We start from the raw sequence: 21,994 nt of genomic DNA, 5'->3' as shown, positions 1-21,994 counted from the left end.
AAATTGTGATATTCTGAAAAATAAGTAAAGAAAGAAAATAAGCAACATTTTTTCAAAATAGTTCTTATTTTCTCATTTACATCTGTAATTTCTGAACAGCTCTCTCTTGGTTTCTGATTGACCTATAGCTTCTGATACTTTATCCCTAAGGTCAAGGAAGGTAGAGGTATCCATGCCAACACCCTCATTTTATATATGAGGAAATTGGTCCTCAGAGAGGGGAAGCAAATGTCACCCCACTTCTGTTGGGTGGATGCTGGCATATTATGATCAGAGTAAAGGTCTTTCTAGCCCTTGCACAGGAGAAAAGCCTAGAGGAATCAAAAGAATAGTAGGAGACAGCTTGGCATAGTGGGCAGGCAAGTGAACGTGGAGTCAGAAGAACCGGAGATGCTGAAGGGCTGTGTGACCCCAGCAACGTCGCTTAACTTCTCTGGCCTTAGTTTCCTTGTCTCAGATGAGGGGGTTGACCCATTGACTTCTAGAGTTCTCCCTGGTATAGATACATGATCCTGTGACATTTATGTGCCTTGGTTTCATCTTCAAACTACAGGGTGGGGGACTAGACCTCTGTGAATCCTTCCAGCTCCAGATGGGTGATTCCTGAGCCCCGTTAGTCTCTAAATCGTAATGCTGTTGTTTCTTTGGCAGGAAGCCCGACTCAAGCTCCCCATTCTTTCAGAAGAGCAAGTGATCATGGAGGCTGTTGCTGAGAACCCCATTGTCATCATATGTGGGGAGACAGGGAGCGGGAAGACCACTCAGGTGCCGCAGTTTCTGTATGAAGCTGGATATAGCAGGTATATGCCAAATGACTCTCACAGGACATCCCCCACCATGGCTTCTCAGGCTCCAACATGACCATTAGAAGCTGTTGCCAGAGCTAGATTCTGTATTGAAGTCTTGATTTCATCATAGACACATTTGCACAAAGAGGATTTGCTCTCATGTGGGACCCATAGATCCCAGCTTTCTGGGTCCTTGCTAGGGATGGTTTAGTGGGTAAGGCTTAAGGAGTGGAGATAAGGGAATTGTGGCTGCTTTCACCCACTCCAGAGAAAGTTGGATCTGGGCAGCCTCAGCATCTGCACCTGGCACTGTCTTCCCATGCATTCTGGTATGGAGGGCCACTGGGTTCTCAAGGAGTGGTTCAGTGGATGGTTGGTTCTGGTAGGTCCTACCCAGCTGGAAAGGCTTAGAGGACCAGCTAGCCCTCCAGTTGTATCTAAAGGTTACTCAGCCAAGTTCAGAGAGGCTCATCTCCATGGGGGCTTCCCCGGGATGGAGTCTTCTGGCCACCCAAGCTGATGAACACCCTTTACCAAGGCATAGGAGAGTTAGGATGATCCATGTCTGTGCAAGGACAGCTCCTGTGTACAAATCAGAGATCACTGGAGGTTCCACTGTTAGAACTTCTACAAAATGTGTGCCCTGGCTCACAAATGATCTCGCTTTGGGGAGAGGGGAGATTAGCACTTTACAAGTATTATCCCATTTGATCCTCACAGCAACCCTGAGAGGGAGGTGCAGTTATTATATCCCTATTTTAAAGATGGCAAACTGAGGCAGGCAGAAGCAAAGTGACTTTCCCAGGGTCACCCAATTAGTAAGTGTCTAAGGCTGAATTTGAACTCGGGTCTTCCTGACTCTAGTGTTCTCTGCACAGTGGTGCCAGCAGCTGCCTTAGCTAGGATTGAGCTGCTGTATAAGGAGGGGTGGCTGCAGCTCCGCTCCCTCAGAAGGTGAGCTCCTTGCAGACAGGGACTTTGACTTTTCTTTGTATCTCTATGACTCATGAATGTTGTAGCCCAGTTTGACAGAATGAAAGAATCTGATACAACAAACACTTTTTTGTTCTTTGTTTTCACATTTCCCTCTCTCCCCTCCCCTCCCTTCCCTCTCTCTTATGTCTTAAAGTCCTTTATAATTGTGTTGTGGTTGTTTTTTAAAGGGGAAGGGAAAATAGTTCTGCAGAACAAGTCCAATATATCAAAAAATCTGACATTATATGCAGTGCTCCATACCCATGGTCCCTCACTTCTGCAAAGAAGGAGGCAGGCATCTTCTCATATTCCTTTGGGACCAAACAACAGGTATTAAATGTCTGCTAAGTTTAGAGCACCATTCTAGGTGCTGGGGATTCTGGGACAGAAAGGAAACAGACCCTGCCCTCTGGGAGCTTACATTCTAATATAAGTACCAGATAAGTAAATTCTTATCAATTTGTGAAAGTTGAGGTGTTAACTGCTGGGGTGTAGGTGGAGGCTTCCCAGAGCAGGTGTTACCCTAGCTGAGCTTAAAGGCAGCCTTCTGAGAGGCAGAGGTGAGAGGAGACTACATTCTTGACAGGACATGTTCTGAAAGCAGGCTGGAACCAGGCTGTGAGGGGCTTGAAAGAAGCCATGTCCCTTCCTGTGTTTAGGACGTCAGCTGCTTCGTGAGTCTCAGCTGGGTGCCAAAATAAGGATTTCAAGAAGCCTCTGTGTTTCCACTGAGGAATTTGTGTAATTGCTTCAAGCTGGTTCTAGCACAGCCTAGTGGAAAGAATGCTGAATTTCACATCACAGATCCTGCATTGGAATCCTGGCTCTGCCACCCACTTACTTACCTGTGTGACCTTGGGCACCAGCCAACCCCTCTGGGCCTCACTGTCCTCATCTTGGGAATGAAGGAGGCTGAATTCAGTCACTTCTAAGGTTCCTCGATAGAAATATATGATTTATATTATATAAACATAGTATATTAGAGGCTCTAAATATATGATCCCATGTAACAGCGACTTGAGATGTGTTGGCATTTACATGCCCCAGTCGTCTGCCCAGGAGACAAACCCTTCATGTTCTATTCTGTTCGGTGAACATTTAAGTATCTATCTAGGAGGCACCATAGGGCATTCCGGGGCTACAAAAGCTATCGGGGAACAGCCCCTGGCCTCAAGGAACTTAGCTTCTCATTACTTAAGCCATGGTGGCTTCTGCTGAGTTGGCCTCCTCAGACCGAGAGCTTGCCTACATGAGGTGCTGGGAATAGCTTCTTAGGAAAGCATTTGGTTATTGATTTCCACCCAGAGCTTCCTGCTCACTTGCTCACGGGCTCTGGGTTGGTGCCGGGTTGTAACATCCTTCCCTGAGGACGTCTGCATCTAGTTGAGGAATAAGGGTATGTGGTTTTGAGACAGGTGAGCCCCTGGTTTCCATACACTGAGTCTAGATGGTCTGTTTTCTCTCTGGTCTTCATGGAATACTGTCTTCTGGCAGAACACGAGCTTCGTGAAAAGAGGGCAAGGAGATGTTTTGTTTTTTGTCTTTGTATTCCTAGCTCCGTGCTTGGCACACAGCAGGCACTTAATAATTGCACCCTGGAACAAATTGAACGGAGCAGATACTTTTGTGTTCTTTTTTCCGGTGGATCACTTAGGCCCTGAGTTTCATATAATTTTCTCTAGGTTATCTACATTAACAAAAAAGAATAGGGCCTAGATCATCCACGTATAACTTTTTTGACTCTAGAATACATCCTTCTTTAATGCAACCACTTGTCCCTTAATTTTGTCGTGCTTGGTTGGGCTAATGATAGACTAGGTCTCCGTTCTGTGGTCATGTGCCAGTCTGGGAGGGGCGGGCTGCGTGAGTATGTAAGCTCTTTGAGGATAGAGACTGTGTCATTTTTGTTCCCTTATCTCCAGTGCCTGCCACGTAGTTGGCACTTCGTAAGTGCTTACTTCTTGGTTGATTGGGAGGCAGAGAGCCCCCCTGGGGTTTCTCGTTTGTTGTAGCTCCTGTATTGGCTGAAGAGGAGTCACCAGCTTAGAGCTAATTCTTTCCCTTTCACTGGGCAGCGACGGCCTCATCGGGATTACTGAGCCTCGCCGAGTGGCTGCTGTGGCCATGTCCCAGCGGGTGGCCAAGGAGATGAACCTTTCCCAAAGGTGAGAGTGAAAGCTCACATCCTTCCTTGCCCTGCAGGACCATTGAGGTGGGGGCTGGGAGGTGGGTGGAAGGAGGTCAGAATGTGGTTCTTTTGTATTCTTTTTCTATCATGAGAAAATTAGGAAGCTGTCTATAGTTCACGACCTAACCAAGTGCACATGGCATCAACACATTCATTTGAGCAGTGATCCCACACTTCTCTGGGCTCAGCACTAGGCTGGTTCCTGGCAGGAGTCACAGAATTCCATAGTCCATCCTGTAGCATGTAAAGATGCCCCAGTGACTAGAAAAGCTACTGGTATGTCAGGCTGTCTTACGGAGGTATAACAGCTTAGAACAAAGAGACGATAGTCTCATCAGACCTCCCAGCCACGGCACGAGGATGGTATCCAGATCGGGGATCACAGTTTAGAAGAAGTGTTGTTGAGCTGTCGTGTCTCTGGAGAAGAGGAGCCCAATGGTAAAGGGCCACACATGACTGAGTGAAGGCAAGGGGGGTGTTGGGCCAAGAGAAGGGAAGGAGGCAGGATGGGGGACGAGGTGCTGAGGGCTGTTCTGTGACAGACTGTGTGAGCCATGAGGCCAGAACGAGGGCAGAGGGATCCAAGTGTTAGGCTTGATACAAGAAAAAAGCTTCCTAGCCATTCAAGGCAGTGGGTTCTTCCTTATTGGAAGATTTCAAACAGGAGCCACTTCCTTGAATTTCAGAATTGGCTGGGTTCTGAGAGCCCATCTATCCAGGTGGAGACTTGAATAAGAAGCCCCATCACAACACGTCCACAGGTGCTTCAGCCTTTTCCTGAAGATGCCCAGCCAGGAGGGAGCCTGCCGTCATACTTTTGGGCAGCACCTGCCCTCAAAGGGTGGACAGTTTACTGGGGGAGACATGGCCCAAAGCTAGAGAAAATGAAAGCAACATGGAAGTGAGAAAAGAAGCTGGATTTGTTAGGGGGTGACCTTGGGCTTCTTGGAAATTTGTGAGTGAGGCTTGGGGAGCTGAGCGGCCCTCCTGGGCTATCCAGCTGGCTGTGAGCTGAAGAGCCTCTCTGGCTTCAGAGTCTGAGGGGCTCAGGCTGCACCTGCCCCCTGGACTCTGGCTGTTCTTTGGGAGATGTGATTGCCCCAAAGCACCTGCTGGATAGTGAGTACGGATGTTTCCTGCACAGGGTGGTTTCCTACCAGATCCGATATGAAGGGAACGTGACAGAGGACACCCAAATCAAGTTCATGACAGACGGAGTCTTACTCCGAGAGATCCAGAAGGTAGGCTGCTTACCATTCCTTCCATCTCCTGGTGTGGCTGGCATTCCTATTTCCACAGTGCTTTGAGGTTCACAGTTCTTTACTAGTGGACATGTTGTCTCCTCCCAGTAGAGCGTAAGCTTTCAGAGGGCAGGGAATGTTGGGATTTTTGTCTTTGTGCTATCTGCCAAAAGCAGTGCTCAGCACACTTTAGGCATTTAATAATTGCTTGTTAAATTGAATTGTTGAAATTCTAAGAAGAGAGCTACCCATGGGGAGGAGGAATTGCTTGGGGGTGGGGGGTGGGTGTTGTACCTGAGAAACTACCTCTTGGTCGCTGCCCGTGGGAATTCTTTCTTTCTGAGAGAAGGTGTTCTCTTAACCTTAGCCTGGACCACCAAGGACGTAGCAGGGAGATCAGGAACACTAGGGATCAAACTCCACCTCCGGCCCTTACAACACTAGCTGTGTGATGCTGAGCAAACCACTTGACCTCTCTCTTGAGTCCCAGTTTCCTCACCTATGAAATGGAGATACTAAGACCAGTATGGCCGACCTTCCTAGGTTGTGAAGCTCACATGACGCATTGGATATAAAGCTCTTCAAAACCTTGAGTGATAAAGAAATGGCCATGTTTTAAAATCAGTACTGTTATTTAATCTCAGGTGCAGGAGCATGGGGGCAGGCAGGCCACCTGTTCTCTTGGTCCTCCTGAGATAGATCAGCAGACCAGGACACTTGGGCTTTGCCCCATGGGCATTTCACCCAAGTGGAAAAGTGGGATGGATTTCAGGTGAAGCAGCCAGCCTGGAGGCTTGGGTTTGAGCCCCATCTCCAGGCCTGCCCACCTGCTAGAATGGTGTCAGTACAAGGCTTCACCTTCCCTCATGCGTCTCCATTTTTCTCTACAAAATGGGAAGATCCCTTCTGTTCCACAGGCAGTTCATGGAATCGTGGGAAGGGACCGCAGAGGCCTTCATGTCCAGTGTCCTCATTATGGAGGAGAAGCTGAGGCACAGAGAGGTTCCTTGCCCAGCGTCACACAGCTCTTGTTGGAACCCAGGGCAGAATGCTTGTAGATGGATTGCTTGGTTAGTGATCAGCCAAGTATGTCACCATGGGCTGTCACTGAGCTAAGAAGATGTTGTCAGGGCCAGCCACCCACAGATCTCATACTCCCCTGAGTATTTTGTTTTCTCTTTCCTCTCCAGGATTTCTTACTCTCCAAGTACAAAGTAATCATCATTGATGAGGCCCACGAGAGAAGCGTCTACACGGATATTCTGATTGGCCTCTTGTCTCGAATCGTGTCTCTTCGGGCAAAGGTGTGAGCGCCAGGGCAGGGGAGGAGAAGGTGCTGGTCCTACTGGCTCTTCTCCCGGGGCTTTCTAGGGCTTCCTTTCTACAGTAAGGAGCGCAGTGGCGATGACGGACGTTCACACGGTGCTTCAGAGCTCACCCAGCACTTTACTCGGAGCAGCCAGGTTTGGTTTGGCTTGTTAATGCAGTATTTCATGTGATGAGCAGCATTGCATGGTGAATAGAGAGGAGGCCTCAGACTGAGGAAGTTTACATGCTGCATCTGGGTGACCCTGGACAGGCCACTTAACCTTCAGTCGCAGGCCTAGCATCTTCAGTGTGGAGCTGGGAAACCTTGAAGGCTATAAGGCCCCCTCCCTCCTTTCATGGAGGAAACAGGCCCAGTGGTTTAAGTGACTTGCCTGGTGTCTGAGGCAAGATTTGAACCCAGATTTTCTTGACTCCATGTCCAGCACTGCTGTGTTTATTTTGCTGGGCCACCTTTCTAGCTCCAGAAGCTGGGAGGGACCTTGTTTTACAGAGGAGAAAACTGAAGCCCAAGGAATATTTGAGGCAGAATTAGAACCCAGGTCTGCCGACTCCAGAACATTTTTTTTTTTTTTTTTTTTGCTTTTTGGAGTGGGGAGGGTAGAGCAATTGGGATTAAGTGACTTGCCCAAGGTCACACGGCTAGTAAGTGTTAAGTGTCTGAGACCAGATTTGAACTCGGGTCCTCCTGACTTCAAGGCCGGTGCTCTATTCACTGCACCACCTACCCTCCCCAGAACAAAGTTTTAAAAGAATTATCAGTCCCTTTGGTCTTTCACAGCCGTCATTGTCTGGTTTCAGGTATCTCTCCTCCCCCTGCCCCCTTCCCCCATTTGAATCTTTCTTTGTGACAAAGAAAGAGCTTAAACAAAACCAGCCAACAGTGTCTGCAGCCTTCTTTTCCAGTAGACCCCCTGCCTCCACCCAAGAGGATGGAAGTATTTCAGTTAAGATCCATGTTTATTAAAAACCTAATAATTATCAACAGAAAATGTACAAATAGAGAAAATCAGAAGCATAGTCCCTCACAAAATCATCACTGAACTCTGCACTTGGCACCAGGGGGTGACACGTAGCCTTTCCCTGGTTTTCCTGTTTCCTGGGGATGATGGCTTCCACACAGAAAACACCTCATGTATTCTTCAGTCTCTGTCTCCATGTTGGGTCTCTGTTGCCCCGCTTTCTCTTGACTCCTGTCTCGCGTCCCTTGGATTCAGCCAGCCTTTCTCAGGGGCCCTTGTGGGCGGAGCCCTGCATTGGGCCCTCTGTGGTGATGGTCTTTTATTACATGACCAAGATGGTTAGCTGAAGGCAGGCAATGGGTTCCTCCCGACACATTCAGGGTCCTTTTTTGGGGTTTGAGTTTCTGATGCCAGCAGTGGGCAGAGATACCTAGTCCTGAACCGATGGAGCTTAGCAGTCGCTGTGGAATTAAGTGCCCCATCTCTGGCCTGGCAGGATTCCCTTTTGCTCCCCTGTTGACTGCTTTCCATGGAAGCCTGAGAAGGCAAGGGCCACCGGGCAGTGGAGGAAAGACCTTTATAGACCCGCTGCTTTCTTCCTTTATAAATGTCATCAGAAAGGGAGAGCACTGTATTCTAGCTGCTTCCTCTGCAGCTGCAGCAGTGGGTGGGACCCTGTCAGGATTTGGGAACATCTGGATTTGTTAAGTCATTTCTAAATGAGTGAACTGAAAAGCAGCTATTGAGCTGCCCGTGGGCTGAGCTGTGCATTGAGGAGCAGCTTCCTGAGGCCTGACCAGGGCCCTCCTCCCTCTCAGTTGAGTGCCCCAGTGCTAGACCCAGCATGATGGTGGTGGGTCTGTGTCTCTGCAGAAGCAGCAGCCCCTGAAACTCTTCATCATGTCAGCTACTCTGCGAGTGGAGGACTTTACCCAGAACTCCCGGCTCTTCTCAGCACCTCCCCCTGTGGTAAAGGTAAGCTCCCTCATTGTTGTGCCAGTATTCTTGGTAGACCCTGCTGGGAGGGGTCGGGGTGGGGGGGGGCAGCTCCTGGCCTGGATGGGAAGGAAGCAGGGGAGGGCCTTGGGCTGGAGCCCCTAGGAATGTTCCATTCTGACCACCCATGAAAAATGGGGGCTTGTTTGCATTTGGTCACTGGGATTGAATTTAGGAATGTGGCCCATCCTGGGCAAGATGCTTAGGCCCACCCTGTCTGGGCCTCAGTTTCTCCATCTATAAAATGATGAGTTTACCTTGATGACCTTTAAGGCCCTCTCAGTTCATAAATCTGTGTTCCTATGACCTTTCCTTGGTAATAAACTGAAAGGCCAGAGAAGCATGCATTGCTACCCATGTTGTTGCCTTGGAGAGGGCAGGGACCTCAGAATTTGGCTGCTCTGCCCTGTGCAAGGAACCCCACCAAGTGCTTGGAGAGCTCCCGTGCTGGGGGATTCACTGGCTCCTGATGCCATGCAGCCGCACTGGTCTGTGCCTCCCTGACACTGGCTGGTTGTTGTTGTTGTTAGGTGGACTCCAGGCAGTTCCCTGTGACTGTCCACTTTAACAAGAGGACACCGCTCCATGACTACAGTGGCGAGTGCTTCCGAAAAGTCTGTAAGATCCACCGAATGCTGCCTCCAGGTGAGGGGTCAGCCTGGACAGCCGCCGTGTGTCTTTTGCAGCTATTGCTGTAGAGGGCCCGGGAGGCTGATTTTGTTGCCAGGTAGCCTTGGGATTACAGGCATGTCCCTTTTCTCCTCTGTAAAATGGGGGTGATGGTGCATACCCTGCATGCTTCACTAGATGATTTCACAGGACCTCAGAGCCAGGAGAGAACCTGAAGGGTTTTCTTGACCAGTCTGTACCTGAATAAGAATCCCCTTCTGGAAGGCCTCAAGGGAGGCTAGGTGGCACAATGAATAGAGCACTGGCCTAGGAGTCAGAAGGGCCTGAGTCAAAGCCAGCCTCAGACACTTGACACTTACTAGTTATGTGACCCTGGGCAAGTCACTTAACCCCAGTTGCCTCAAAAAAGAAAAAAGAGCCCTAGTGAAGGGGAGTTGCTCTGCTTTGGGGCAGTGCTGCTGTCATACTCTTCCCTCCTTGGCTCCTGGTTATGTCCTCTTTGGCCTAGCAGAGTCCATGTAATTCCCCTTCAGGGTGAGGCCTTTCACATGAGCTGTCGTTTTCCCCCCGCCCCCTGAATGTTCTCTCCAGCCATGAAACTGTAGGGGTAAAAGTGCTTTGGAAAGGCCAGAGCACCGCATCCAGCTGGATGTCTGGCACCTTTGTTTGGTGCCAGCTGAGCTCAGGTCTTGTGGCCTTGAGACTCTGACATCATCAGTTCCTGGTCTTCTTTCTCTCAGGAGGTATTCTGGTGTTCCTGACGGGGCAGGCCGAGGTGCACTCTCTCTGCCGAAGACTCCGAAGGGCCTTCCCCTGCCATAGAGGCAGCACCAGAGGTAGGCCAGCCACTGGGACAGAGGGGCACAGGGAGGAGAGGACAGCTCTCCTCAGACACTAGTGGGGCATCAGTGCAGGCCGCAGTGGGCACTGGTGAGGGCATTTGTTCCCAGCCTGTGCCTCTGAGGGTACCACATCCAAGGCTAGACAGGGGGCAGGGGATGGGTGTGGAAGGCTGCCTAGGTCTTTGAAAAGCATGGTAAGGAATCAAGCTTGGCCTCACTTTTTTTTTTTTAAAGAAACAGAAGAAAAAGAGGATTCTGTTGAAGAAATGAGAAAATTCAAGAAGTCACGAGGCAAGAAGGCCCCTGTGGTATGTTGGCAGCTCTGGAGGTAGTCAGGGTGGGACCTGGCCTGGGCCTCCTTCTCTTTGCCTTCAGCCTGCCCGTGCAGCCTTGGGGGGAAGCCCTTTCACCAGCATAGAAACCAAGACCTGCCCTGAGACTTTCTGCTCAGCCTGAGGCAGGAGCCTTTGGCCTGTCCTTGGCCTAGACCTAATGGAGAAATGTAACCCTGGGCCCCTTTGCCAACACTCAGCCTGGGGCTCCCACAGAAGCCAAATCACTTGGTCTGGCTCTTTCCTCGTGCTGCTCACAGTCTTTTGCATGGGTCCCTTCCTCAGCTTCATTCAATTCAGTTCATTTCTTTTTTTTTTTTTTCATTTTTCAAATGCTTTATTAATTTCTGATTTACATCATTTCCGCCAGATTTTGAGTTGCAAATTTTCTCCCCGTTTTTCCCTTACCCACTACCCCAAAATAGCCATCCCAGAGGATATCCCTTCCTCCAGTCTGCTCTCTCCCATATCTTCTCCCATACCCCTTTCGACTTTTCCAGTAGGGCATGGTGGATCTCTATACCCCAGTGCCTGTATATCTTATTACCCAGTTACATGTAAAATGATATTAATAATAGTATATATGTGTGTGTGTGTGTGTGTGTATATATATATTTAAACATTTGATTTTAAAACTTTGAATTCCAGATTCATTCCCTTCCTCCCTTGTCACCTACCCTTACTGGGAAGATAAGCACTTCAGTATAGGTTGTACATGTGTAGCTAATGCAAAACAATAACATAGTAGATATATTGTAAAAAACTGACTATATTTCCCTACCTCCTATCCCACCTCCCACTTGTTCTATTCTCTACTTTGATCCCGTCCCTTTTCAAAAGTGGATGCTTCCAACTTTCTTCCCCACTATCCTCCCCTCCCTTCCATCATCCCCCTTCTTATCCCCTTCCCCCCTACTCTCCTGTAGGCTGATACCCTATTTAGTGTGTATGTCATTCCCTCCCCAAGTCAGATTCAATGGGAATAAGGTTGACTCATTTCCTTTTGCCTTCCTATTCTTCCCCTCCATTGTAACCATTTCCCCTTGCCTCTTCTATATGAGATAGTTAACCCCATTCTGTCTCTCCCCATCTCCTCTCATTATATTCCTCTCTCACCTCTTAATTTCACCTTTTAAGTATCATCCCTTCCTATTAAATTGGTCCTGTGCCCTCTATCTATGTATACCTGTAATCATATATACGCACATTCATATATGTATTCATATGCCCATATACCCTCATATATAGACATATATATGTGTGTGTGTGTGTATATATATATATATTTCTATTCCCTTCAACTATTTTCATACTGAGAAAAGTTTCATCAGTTGCAATTATTGTTTTTCCATGTAGGAATGTTAATACTTCAACTTTGATAAGTGGCTTATGATTTCTTTTCCCTGTTTACCTTCTCAAGCTTCTCTTGTTTCTTGTATCTGAATGTCAGATTTTCTATTCAACTCTGGTTTTTTCATTAAGAATGCTAGAAAGTCCTCTATTCCACTGAATGAGCATATTTTCCCCTGAAACATGATATTCAGTTTTGCTGGGTAGGTGACTCTTGGTTTTAATCCCAGCTCCTTAGACCTCCAGAATATCATATTCCAAGCCCTTCGATCCCTCAGTGTAGAAGCTGCCAGATCCTGGGTTATCCTGATTGTGTTTCCACAATATTCAAATTGTTTCTTCCTGGCTACTTGTAATATTCTCTCCTTAATCTGGGAATTCCGGAACCTGCTATAATATTCCTAGGAGTTTTCTTTTTGGGATCTTTTACAGGAGGTAATTGGTGAATTCTTTCAACCTCGATTTTGCCCTCTGGTTCTAAAACATCAGGGCAGTTTTCTTTGAGAACTTCCTGGAGGATGATTTCTAGGTTCTTACTTTGATCATGGTTTTCAGGTAGTCCAATAATTTTTAAATTATGTCTCCTGGATCTGTTTTCCAGGTTAGTGGTTTTTCCCATGAAATATTTCACATTGCCTTCTACTCTTTCATTTGTTTCGATCTGTTTAACAGCATCTTGATTTCTCATAAAGTCATTAGCTTCCATTTGCTCCAATCTAATTCTGAAGCAATGATTCTCCTCATTGAGCTTTTGAGATTCTTTTTCCATCTGGCAAATTTGGCTTTTTAAGGCATTATTCTCTTCATTGCCTTTTTGAGCCTCTTTTGCCATTTGAGTTAGTCTATTTTTTAAGGTATGATTTTCCTCAGTCAGGCTGTTGACTCTCATTTCGTAATTTTCTTGCATCGTTCTCATTTCTCTTCCCAATTTTCCCTCCACTTCTCTTATCTGCCTCTTAAGGTCCTCTATGGCCTGTAACCAGCTTGTATTTTCCTTTGAAATTTTTGGTGCAGGAGTTCTGACTTCACTGTCTTCCTCCTGTTCCGTGCTTTGCTCCTTTTTATCACCAAAATAGGAGTCTAATATTGGACTCTTCTGTCTGCTTTGTTTCCTTTGCCTGGTCATGTCGCCCCTCAGTCACTTGACCCCTGGGCTTTTTGCCACAGTAGAACTCTGCCACCAGACAGGGGAGCTTTCGTCCCAAATGCTGGGGTTTTCTCAGCTGCCGGAGGTATTAGATGGGTGCCCTCTCTGAGGTCTCCACATGCTCTGGCAAGCTGGACACACACCGCAGGACCTACCTCCACCCTAGACTGCAATCCAGATCCAAGAAGGTTAAAGCAAGAACGATTACCCCTCAGACTGGTCTCTTGGTCCCCCTACACTCTGCAGTCCAGGAGCTGAAGCTTCACCATGGCGCCAACTGAGTCAAGGCTCTCAGCACTCCCACTTACTGAGTCCCAAAGTCCAGACTGCACTGACCTCTCACTTTGTCCTTCGCGTCTATGTGTTGATAAATCTGGAAATGGCCACAGCTGCTGCCGATCTGGAGCCCCTCTGGCCTGGGCTGGTCAGGCCCGCCCTGGGGCTAAAGCCTCAGCGTGGGGCTGGGCTTGGCTCCCAGAGCACTGCACTGGCTGATTCCTGCCGGGCTGTCCTCAGTGGGAGGTTAGCTTTTCTGTGTCATTTTGTGGGTTCTGCAGCTCCAGAGTTTGTTCAGAGTCCCCTTTTACATGGATTGGGGAAGGTAGAAGCTGGAGCAGCAGAGGTCCTGCTTCTACTCTGCCATCTTGGCTCCGCCCCCCAATTCAGTTCATTTCACCAAACAGCATGGGCCAGGAGAAAAACCTCAGACTGTATGCAGAGGGTTCAGCTCTCGCCTCTAACACTTAATACCTTTGTGACTGTGTTCAAATCGCTTCACCTTTGTGGGCCTCAGTTTCCTCATCTGTAAAGTGAGAGTAGGTTGGCCTACATGGCCTTTGGGTCTCCAGTTCCTCTTGCGTTAGGTACCAGAAATTCAGAGACACACCTGAAGCTGCCCTTGTTTTCAAGGAGCTTACATCCTGCTTGGTGGGGGTGGGGATGAGTACTCGCACAGCCTCTGCATGTTCTGCCCCTGCTCCCATCTGTAACCCTGGACTGGCCCCTTTCCCAATCGTCTGCCCAGATTTGCCCTGGAAGCCACATTTCCTAGGTGTGGTTATGATTTTGAGTTTGTAATGAAAATCAGATTGAAATGTTTCTAAAGCATTTCTGAGCCTGTTCCCTTTTGGAACAGGTCAGTGAACATCCCTTGCATGGAAGCCGGGCCCTTGGGAAGTTAGTTTTCCCTCCCCACTAAGGACCAGACTTTCTGGATCCCATCGTGCTGGTGGGGGTCAGTGACTGGGGACTTCCACTAAGCAGGATGCTGACTGAAGAGCGCCCCAGTGTCCTGGCGCCACCATGCCGAGCACTAATGCAGCAGGCATTAATACTTAATATACAGAGAGGCGCCCCTGGTCTGCCAGCCGATAGCTGCCCTCTGCACCTGTCCCAGAGACATCAAAGCAGTCTGGGCTTCCCTTAAGTGGATAGCTCGTGGATAAGTAGGTCCTCAGGCCACCAGGGCATTAGAAAGAGAAAACCTCTTCGTTCTGCGCTGATGACAGGAAGTCTGGCTGATTTCTCACATGCCCTTAAAGCCACATGGACTTTTTTTACCTGGAGGAGATAGCTAGACCTAGTATTGGGGTATCAGATGCTGTGCTCGAGAAGACACAGACTTGATTCAAGGCTTTGGGGTTCTTAACCTGGGCTCCACAAATTTGTGTGGGGAAGGAACATTCTATCATTATTTTCACTAACCTCTAACTTTGAGGTTTTCATCTGTGTGTCCTGGTCCTCCTGGGCAGTGTCTGGTGAAGCCTATGGACCCCTTCTCAGCATCCTGGTTTTAAATGCAAAGAATCAAAGTTTAGAGTCTAGGGCAGCCTCCCTGGTATAGATGGATAGACCTGTAGAGGACTGAGCTGGAAGCCCAAATCCGTGTGTGACTGTCTGATTGGTGACTGATGACAAAGGAAACCAATTCTATTGAAATTTAGTTATCATCATGTGTTTGATTTCTTAAAAAAGTTCATGGACCCAGGTTAAGGTCTCCCCCTCTAATTGCTTCAGTTATTTCACAGCTGTATTCTGAGAAGGGCCCATAAGGCATCATCGGGCAGACAAGCCCCCGGACAGCAGGTGGTATCGATCTCTCTTCTCCCCTTAGGCGCTGCCCAAAATCGATCTGGATAATTATTCAGTGATGCCCGTGGATGAAGGAGACGAGGACAGGGAGTCAGAAATGGATGAGGAAGAGGATGTCATGGGATCTGATCTCGACCTAGACCTGGGAGATGGGGGAGCTGAAGAAGGTTGGCCTCCAGAGGGTTTTCTCCCCGAAGTCCCCGTAGCAGGGCCCCTTCTCTGTCCTGGGGCCGGCTGCACTTGGCTTCCACAGCGGGCTCCCATCTCTGTGTGGTGTGGTGAGAGCTCCGGACTTGGGGTCAGGAGGGAGCTGGCTTAGACTCCCCTGCAGACACTTCCTGGCTGTGCCACTTTAGGCTAATGACACACCCTCTCTGAGTGTCGAGGCAGGTGCTCCCTCCCTCCCAGGATCATTGTGGGGATGGGATGAGATGAGGTCCACCAAGCACTTTGCAAACCTTCCTGTGATCAGCGTCCCCTAATGCTGTGGTGTAGTAGCCTATGTAGGCTTCTGGCCTGGACTCAGGAGAACCCACTGCTTATTAGATGCGTGGCCCTGGGTAAGTCACCTAAGTCCTTTAGCCTCTCCATGCCTCAGTTTCCCTCATTTGTAAAATGGAGATAATAATAGACCTATTGTGAGGCCCCAATGTGGTCACGTCTGTGAGGAGCTTTGCAAACCCATGTATAGAAATACTGGCAGCTCTCTTGTGGCATCCACATACATGGAGTTAGACCTTTTCATCCTTCATCCCTCAATGCTGCCTTAGATGAACCATCCCCAGCTCTGTTCCTCTTAATGCCAGCGTCATCATGAAGCGTGCACACTGATTGCCGAGCCTGGCACTGAGCCGGGAGAAGCCAGGTCCCTCCTGCAGCCCCTGTCCTCAAGGTGCTGAGAGCCTAGGGCCGCCTCCCTGGCATGCATGGATGGGCCTGTGGAGAGCCAGGCCAGAAACCCAAGGCACTGTGTGACCACCTGCTTGTCAGAGGCCTTCCTGCTCCCTTGGTGTGGACATCCCTGAGTAGGGCTCAGGCCCCAGCTCAGACACTTTCTTGCTGTGCACCTGGGCCAGCTGCTTAACTCCTACCCTCAATTTCTTCATCTGTAAAATGGGGGATCATAAGCATTTGCCCCACAGAGTTATTTGGAAAACACTTTGCAAAATGTGAGGTGTTCTGTGAGTGCCAACCATTAGAACATCCATATACACAGTTTCATGGGCAGCTAACAAAAAATGCTGTTAGTCTTAACGGTAGTTAACATTAGCATTCACAATTAATGCTAATAGATAAATACTCGTAGTCTTAATCATAATTAATATTCATGTTGATATTAATAACAGTAGTCTTCAGCATGCAGTCGCTGGGACCCGAACCCTGAGACCTGCTGGGAGTTCCCTGCCAGCTCCTTTGCCCTGACCTTAGCCCACTTGTTTTCTGTTACAGAGGAGAAGCCAGACGCCTCCCTCCCGCTTCATGTCCTGCCGCTGTATTCGCTGCTAGCTCCAGAAAAGCAAGCCCAGGTAAGGCTGTACACACATGTGGGCCAGGCTTGGTCTGCTCCAGCCCCTGGCCACTCTGAGGACTGCTCAGTTCCTCCTGGAGGCCACTCCTGGGCTTGCAGCAAGCCAGGGACAGGAGCCTCTCACTTTGCCCTCTAGAGGCTGGGCAGGAGATGCCTTTCACCAAGATGTCATGTTAGCAGGAGTTAAGCCACATGCTCATCTTGGCAATAGGAGGTCTCTGTTAAGAGACTGGAATGTGCTCATCCCTTTGCTGCCTGGAGGCAAGGGCAGGCTCACTGAGCTATGGAGGTCCCTGCCAGCATCTTCCATGGGCATGGGCCAGTGTGGGAATCTGTTTTGTTGAGATATACATATTTATTATGAGGGTTTTGTTTTTCCTTTTTGGAGAGGGAAGGGGAAGCAGCAAGAAATGCTTGTTATTTGGGGTGGGGAGACAGTGAATTTGGGGTTCAGTGATCTGAGCTCTACTACCAGTTCAGCCATTTAGTGGGTGTGTGGACATGCACTACCCATTTTCCCTCTTGGCCTCAATTTCCTCTTCTGTAAAATTAGAGGCTTAGATTAGACGGATGGCCTTGAAGTTCCTTCCTCTGTCTAAAAGTATGAGCCTGTCAGATGAGGTAGGACAGCTTAGGTTTGAATCTTGGCCTCCAAGGTCAGAACCAGAGCAGTGGGCAGACATTGCCGGAGTTGAGGTTGGCAGATAGATGTACAGCCCCAAAGTGAACCAGGCTGCTTGGCCAGGTGGTGCATTCTCCCTTGATGGAGCAGTCAGGAGGCATTTATGAAATACTAACTCTGTGCCAGGCACAGACTGAGTGCTGGGTGTACGGACAAGTCACAAGATAGTCCCTGCCCTCAAGAAGTTTTCAGTCTGCTGGGGGAGACTACTCTGGACACACCAGATAGTGTAGACTGGTGACAGTCTCGGAAAAGTCATGGGCCTTAGGGGGTTGGGAAAGATGATGGGACTTCAGCTGAGCCTGGAAGGAGCCAGGCTGGGCTCTTGTTGAAGTCTCTTTGGATGTGGATTGGACTAGACAGCTGCCGAGAGCCTGGGAAGTTCTGTGGTCTGTGATAGTGCCTGTGTGACCTTGGAAAGATCTGTCCTCTGAGACTTATCTTCTGGAAAATGTAGGGTTTGGGGTTTGCATTTGATGCTCCCTAAGGCTCCTTCCAACTCTGCAGCTGCTGTGGCCCTCAGTAGATTGATTCCCACTCGGAGGGTGCTGGGATCTAGCCCAGCTTCCAGAAGTGGAGATCCCAGTTGTACCAACAGGGCTTTGCTTTTCCCGATGCAGGTGTTCAGACCTCCTCCGGAGGGTTGCAGACTGTGTGTGGTAGCCACCAACGTGGCTGAGACATCCCTGACCATCCCTGGCATCAAATACGTTGTTGACTGCGGCAAAGTCAAGAAGAGGTTTTATGACAAAGTGACCGGCGTGTCCTCTTTCCGAGTAACGTGGGTGTCACAGGCATCAGCCGATCAGCGGGCAGGAAGAGCCGGGAGGACGGAGCCAGGCCACTGCTACAGGTAGGCAGGGCTGCTGGAGAGCAGCTGGCCAGGACTGGCCAGTGGGGAAGGGGAGTGAGAAGTACAGGGGGAGATGGTAGAGAGGGGATTAATGTTTGGAAAGAGCCCCAAGGACCTGGGTTCAAATCCTGTTTCTGCCACTGACTAGCTGTATGACCTTGGACAAGTCACCTAAACCCTGGGCCTCTCGATTCCTGATCTCTGAAATGAAGGTTTTGGCCTAGAGCGCCCCTTCAGGGTCCTTCTCAGTCCTAGATCTAGATGTTTGGGTTGTCCCCAGGGCTATCCCCAGAGCAGTCACTCTTCATCTGGCTTAGCTAGCAGTGACAAAGTGCCTTAAGGCTGTTTGATCCCTGTAGCAGCTCTGTGAAGGAGCTACTGACATTGGCCCCATTTTATAAATGTGGCAGCTGAAGCAGAGGCAGAGGTTAAGTACCTTGCCTGAGGTCCCATAGCAAACAAGTGGCTACAATGGCATTGGTACCCATGGCTGCCTGACTCCCATGGCCAGTTTTCATTATATAAATGGAAAGCAGCAATACACAGAATACTTTTATTATGTTTTGTTACTTTTTATTATGATCTCTACAAACATGAAGATTGCCATCTTCAAAGAAGAATAGAAAAGACAGTTTCTGTGTGAGACAATGAATTTTGATTGTGTAGCGTTTGGGTTTTTTAAGCGTATACTAAATTGAACACAGTGGTAGCAGTCCCACCTCTGTCACTTCTGTGTTCTCCTTAAATGTTTTATCGATGCTAATGACTCCCCCCTGAACCTCCCCCTCCTCCCTAAAGAAAAATACAGAGTAAATACAGTCAAGCAAGAAATAATGTGGATAGTCTCCCAAGGCCCTCCTCTTCCCCAGCCTGGCCCAGTGCTTAGAGTGCTGGATTTGGAGTCAGAAAGACCCAGGTTGGAATCCCACCAATACTTACTGGCTATGTAAGCCTCAGTTTCCTCATCTGTAAGATGGGCAGAATGTTTTCCTGAGGCTCGCATGCAGTAATTGCTATTGTGGGGGAAGGGTTCTAGAAGCTTCTCAGGACTGATCCTGGAGTCCCCTGGCACGGGGAGCGTTTGCATCCCACCAGGCTCTTAAGCGTCTCTCTGTCCCCCATAGGCTATACTCATCGGCCGTTTTCAGTGACTTTGAGAAGTTTTCTCCTCCTGAAATCACCCAGCGGCCCGTGGAGGATCTGGTCCTCCAGATGAAAGCTTTGAACATAGAAAAGGTGAGAAGTGGGGGTTGTAGGAGAGAAGGTGAAGCTCCCCAGAACAGAAGAGAAAGCACATGAGGCATGCCCAGCTTACTGCTTTCTCTCCTGGGCTGATTTCCTGAAGGGAAGAGAGACTTCTTAGGGTAGGAGATCTGTTTGGAAGGAGACTTGCTTCAGGCATCTGTGTGTGAAGCTTCTTGGCTAAAGGAAGAGAGGGTGGGGGCTCTCTAGGCTGCTAGATTGTGCACTGGCCCTGGAGTCAGGAGAACCTGAGTTCAAATCTGACCTCTGACACTTAACACCTACTAGCTGTGTGACCTTGGGCAAGTCACTTCATCCCAGTTGCCCTGTCTTCCCGCCTCCAAAAAACAAACAAACAAAAAGGAATAGAGGGCAAGTATGCATGCTTTTCACATCTGGAGATTCCTTGTGTCTTGGGAAGGTGGCTAAACACGCTGGATCTCAGAGACCTTGCAGTGTTGGACTGAGCCTCACAGAGGCAACATTTACCAGGCAAGGATGCCAAGTTTTCCATGTGGTTCAAAAACTTTAAAAAGGAAGTGGGCATTTATTTCATTCTTTGTAGTTTTCTTTGCGGGCCTTTGCCCACCTGGTGCCAATCATGTAGTGATGAATAAACTCCTGTTGATGCTGACCAGGGATGTAGGGAAAGCGGTAGAGAGAAGGCTTTGGGCTTGACACCAGGAAGAAGCTCGTTCGTAATTGGAGTGATCTCAGAGTTAAAGGGGAGTGCTAGGAGAGCCAGGGGAGAGCCGTACCAGGAAAACCTAGGTGGGGAGGATGATGGACAATACCAGAGGCCGCAGAGAGCTCCAGAAGGGTGAGAGGACTGAGCAAAGCCATCAGACCAAAAGGGCGCTGCTGCCTTTGGAGAGGGCAGTGAGAGCAGAAGCCACTCAAGTGCCCAGGTCCCCACTGGTGGCATTGTAAGGGTGTTGGTCACAACCAGGTCACAACCTCTGCGTCCTCGGCTCCAGCCAGACGCTTTCCCATTTGGCATCCATATTTCTTGATACCAGATCAGCCCACAAAGTCACATCAAGTCAGCAAGTTTCTGCTAAGCACCTGCTGTGTGCCGGGCACTGCCAAAAGCTGAGGATACAAAGACAAGAGGCAATCTTTGCCCTCAAAGAGCCCACAGTCTACAAATGATCATGTTCTAACAGTGTGGGGAGCCAGGCTTGGGGGAACCCTGCCTTCCCGTGGCAGAGCTGAGATGGTGTTAGAGGAGTCCTGCCGACCAGCAGCAGAGCTAAGAGAGAAGAATTAGGGGGAAAAGAGTTACTTACCCAGAGGCTGACGGTCATAAATGAGACGGGACTACAGGACGGTGGAAACAGAGTCAGCTTTGTTCAGCTGAGTCCAGCATATGTGGTGTAAAACTGCAGTCATCATAAGCCCCTATCTTTGGGATTACACCAGCGCCCTAGTTCCCATTCGCCTCATACGTGACAGCCGTGTCTCTGTCCTTGTCATCAGGGTACGAGTACCAGGCAGGATGTTCCAAACCTCCCTAGACCTCCCTAGGACAGGATGGAGTGGTCCCAAGACTTCTACCTAATACCATGTGGCTACAGTATGCTGGTTTCCCCTGAGAACACTGCGAGTGTCCTTGTTCCCTGGCCGGGAGCACGTGCCATGCTTCTCACGGGATGAGAAGCCCATGCCCGTGAGCCATCCTAGGGGATGGGGAGCCGATCTGGGCCTGGTTCGCAGGCTGCTATGCTGAGAGGGCTCATTCAGCCATCAGGGTCAGAGCCCCACTGGCCGTGGTCCTCTACACACCAGGGTGTAGATGGGACAACTTGGTGATAATCACTGAGGCGGACGTGCCAGCATTAAGGGACAGCTTCGTGTCTATTTACAGCATGGACTGTATCGTCCATGAGAACTCCAGGTGGCCCCTGGAACGTGGTGGGAGCTGGAGGCGGGACTCGGGTCCCTGGCCTTGCACCTGATGCAGACGGCATTCATTCTCATGCCTTTTCTCACCTCCCACAAATGCTTTTTATAGGTTGTCAACTTCCCGTTTCCATCCCCTCCCCCCATGGAGGCCCTGGTGGCCGCAGAGGAGTTGTTGACAGCGCTTGGAGCTTTGCAGGAGCCCCTGCAGACGGGACGGTAGGCTGGGCCCGGGTCTGTGGGCCCCACTGAGGGAGCATCTCCTACATCAGATATACAAAGGATCCAGGGTGACCTGAGTTCAGATCCTGCCTCACACACTCTCTTAGCCTCTGCCTCAGTTTCCTTGTCTGTCAGATGAGGAGGCTGGACTCCCATGGTCTCCAGTTTCCTTGTCAGCTCTCAGTCTGTGATGCCGTGATGGCCCCTTACCCCTCCACTGTCTTCCCCTGCCCCTTCTAAGGCTAGGAGTCATTCGTGGCATTTTTCTCCCTAGGCTGAAGCAGCTCCAGGGGGCAAAACTGAGTTGCCCGATCAGCCCCTTGGGGAGAACAATGGCCACCTTTCCGGTGGCACCCCGCTACGCCAAGATGCTGGCCCTCAGCCAGCAGCACGAATGCCTGCCCTACGTCATCACCATTGTGGCCGCCATGACGATCCGAGAGCTGTTCGAGGAGTTAGACAGGTGGGTGATGAGTGGCCGCGGATGTGCAGCTTGTGGCAGAGAGGGGTCTGCCATGGGCGGTCTGGACAGAGCAGCAGGGCAGCGTTCTGCTCGCCCCCATGGACTAAACAGATATGGCTTTATGATAAAAGATTTCCCAGAAGGGGAGGAAGGATGTGGGATGGGGTCGTCTTCCTGTTCTTTCAGCAAAGCCTAGAAGGCCATACCCGCACCTGTGGTAGAAGGCACTGTGGA

At 49.5% G+C, this 21,994-nt stretch overlaps 1 protein-coding gene across 1 annotated transcript in view; it reads left to right on the top strand.

Moving 5' to 3' along the window:
- Positions 1–21,994, top strand: part of LOC138157619 (probable ATP-dependent RNA helicase DHX37) — a 42,650-nt gene that overhangs the window by 9,443 nt on the left and 11,213 nt on the right. The window contains exons 5-18 of the mRNA XM_069083293.1: positions 652–800; positions 3,839–3,928; positions 5,096–5,192; positions 6,383–6,496; positions 8,354–8,455; positions 9,007–9,121; positions 9,847–9,942; positions 10,183–10,256; positions 14,891–15,035; positions 16,318–16,394; positions 17,699–17,931; positions 19,056–19,167; positions 21,188–21,294; positions 21,572–21,760. Coding sequence (XP_068939394.1) covers positions 652–800; positions 3,839–3,928; positions 5,096–5,192; positions 6,383–6,496; positions 8,354–8,455; positions 9,007–9,121; positions 9,847–9,942; positions 10,183–10,256; positions 14,891–15,035; positions 16,318–16,394; positions 17,699–17,931; positions 19,056–19,167; positions 21,188–21,294; positions 21,572–21,760 — 1,700 coding nt within the window. The remainder of the gene's footprint in view (positions 1–651; positions 801–3,838; positions 3,929–5,095; positions 5,193–6,382; positions 6,497–8,353; positions 8,456–9,006; positions 9,122–9,846; positions 9,943–10,182; positions 10,257–14,890; positions 15,036–16,317; positions 16,395–17,698; positions 17,932–19,055; positions 19,168–21,187; positions 21,295–21,571; positions 21,761–21,994) is intronic.

The sequence above is a fragment of the Petaurus breviceps genome, unplaced genomic scaffold, assembly GCF_028583685.1.
Source record: "Petaurus breviceps papuanus isolate PSGF00001 unplaced genomic scaffold, PetGlider_PUasm1.0 101, whole genome shotgun sequence".
Lineage (NCBI taxonomy): Eukaryota > Metazoa > Chordata > Mammalia > Diprotodontia > Petauridae > Petaurus > Petaurus breviceps.
This window is presented reverse-complemented; position numbering and strand designations above follow the sequence as displayed.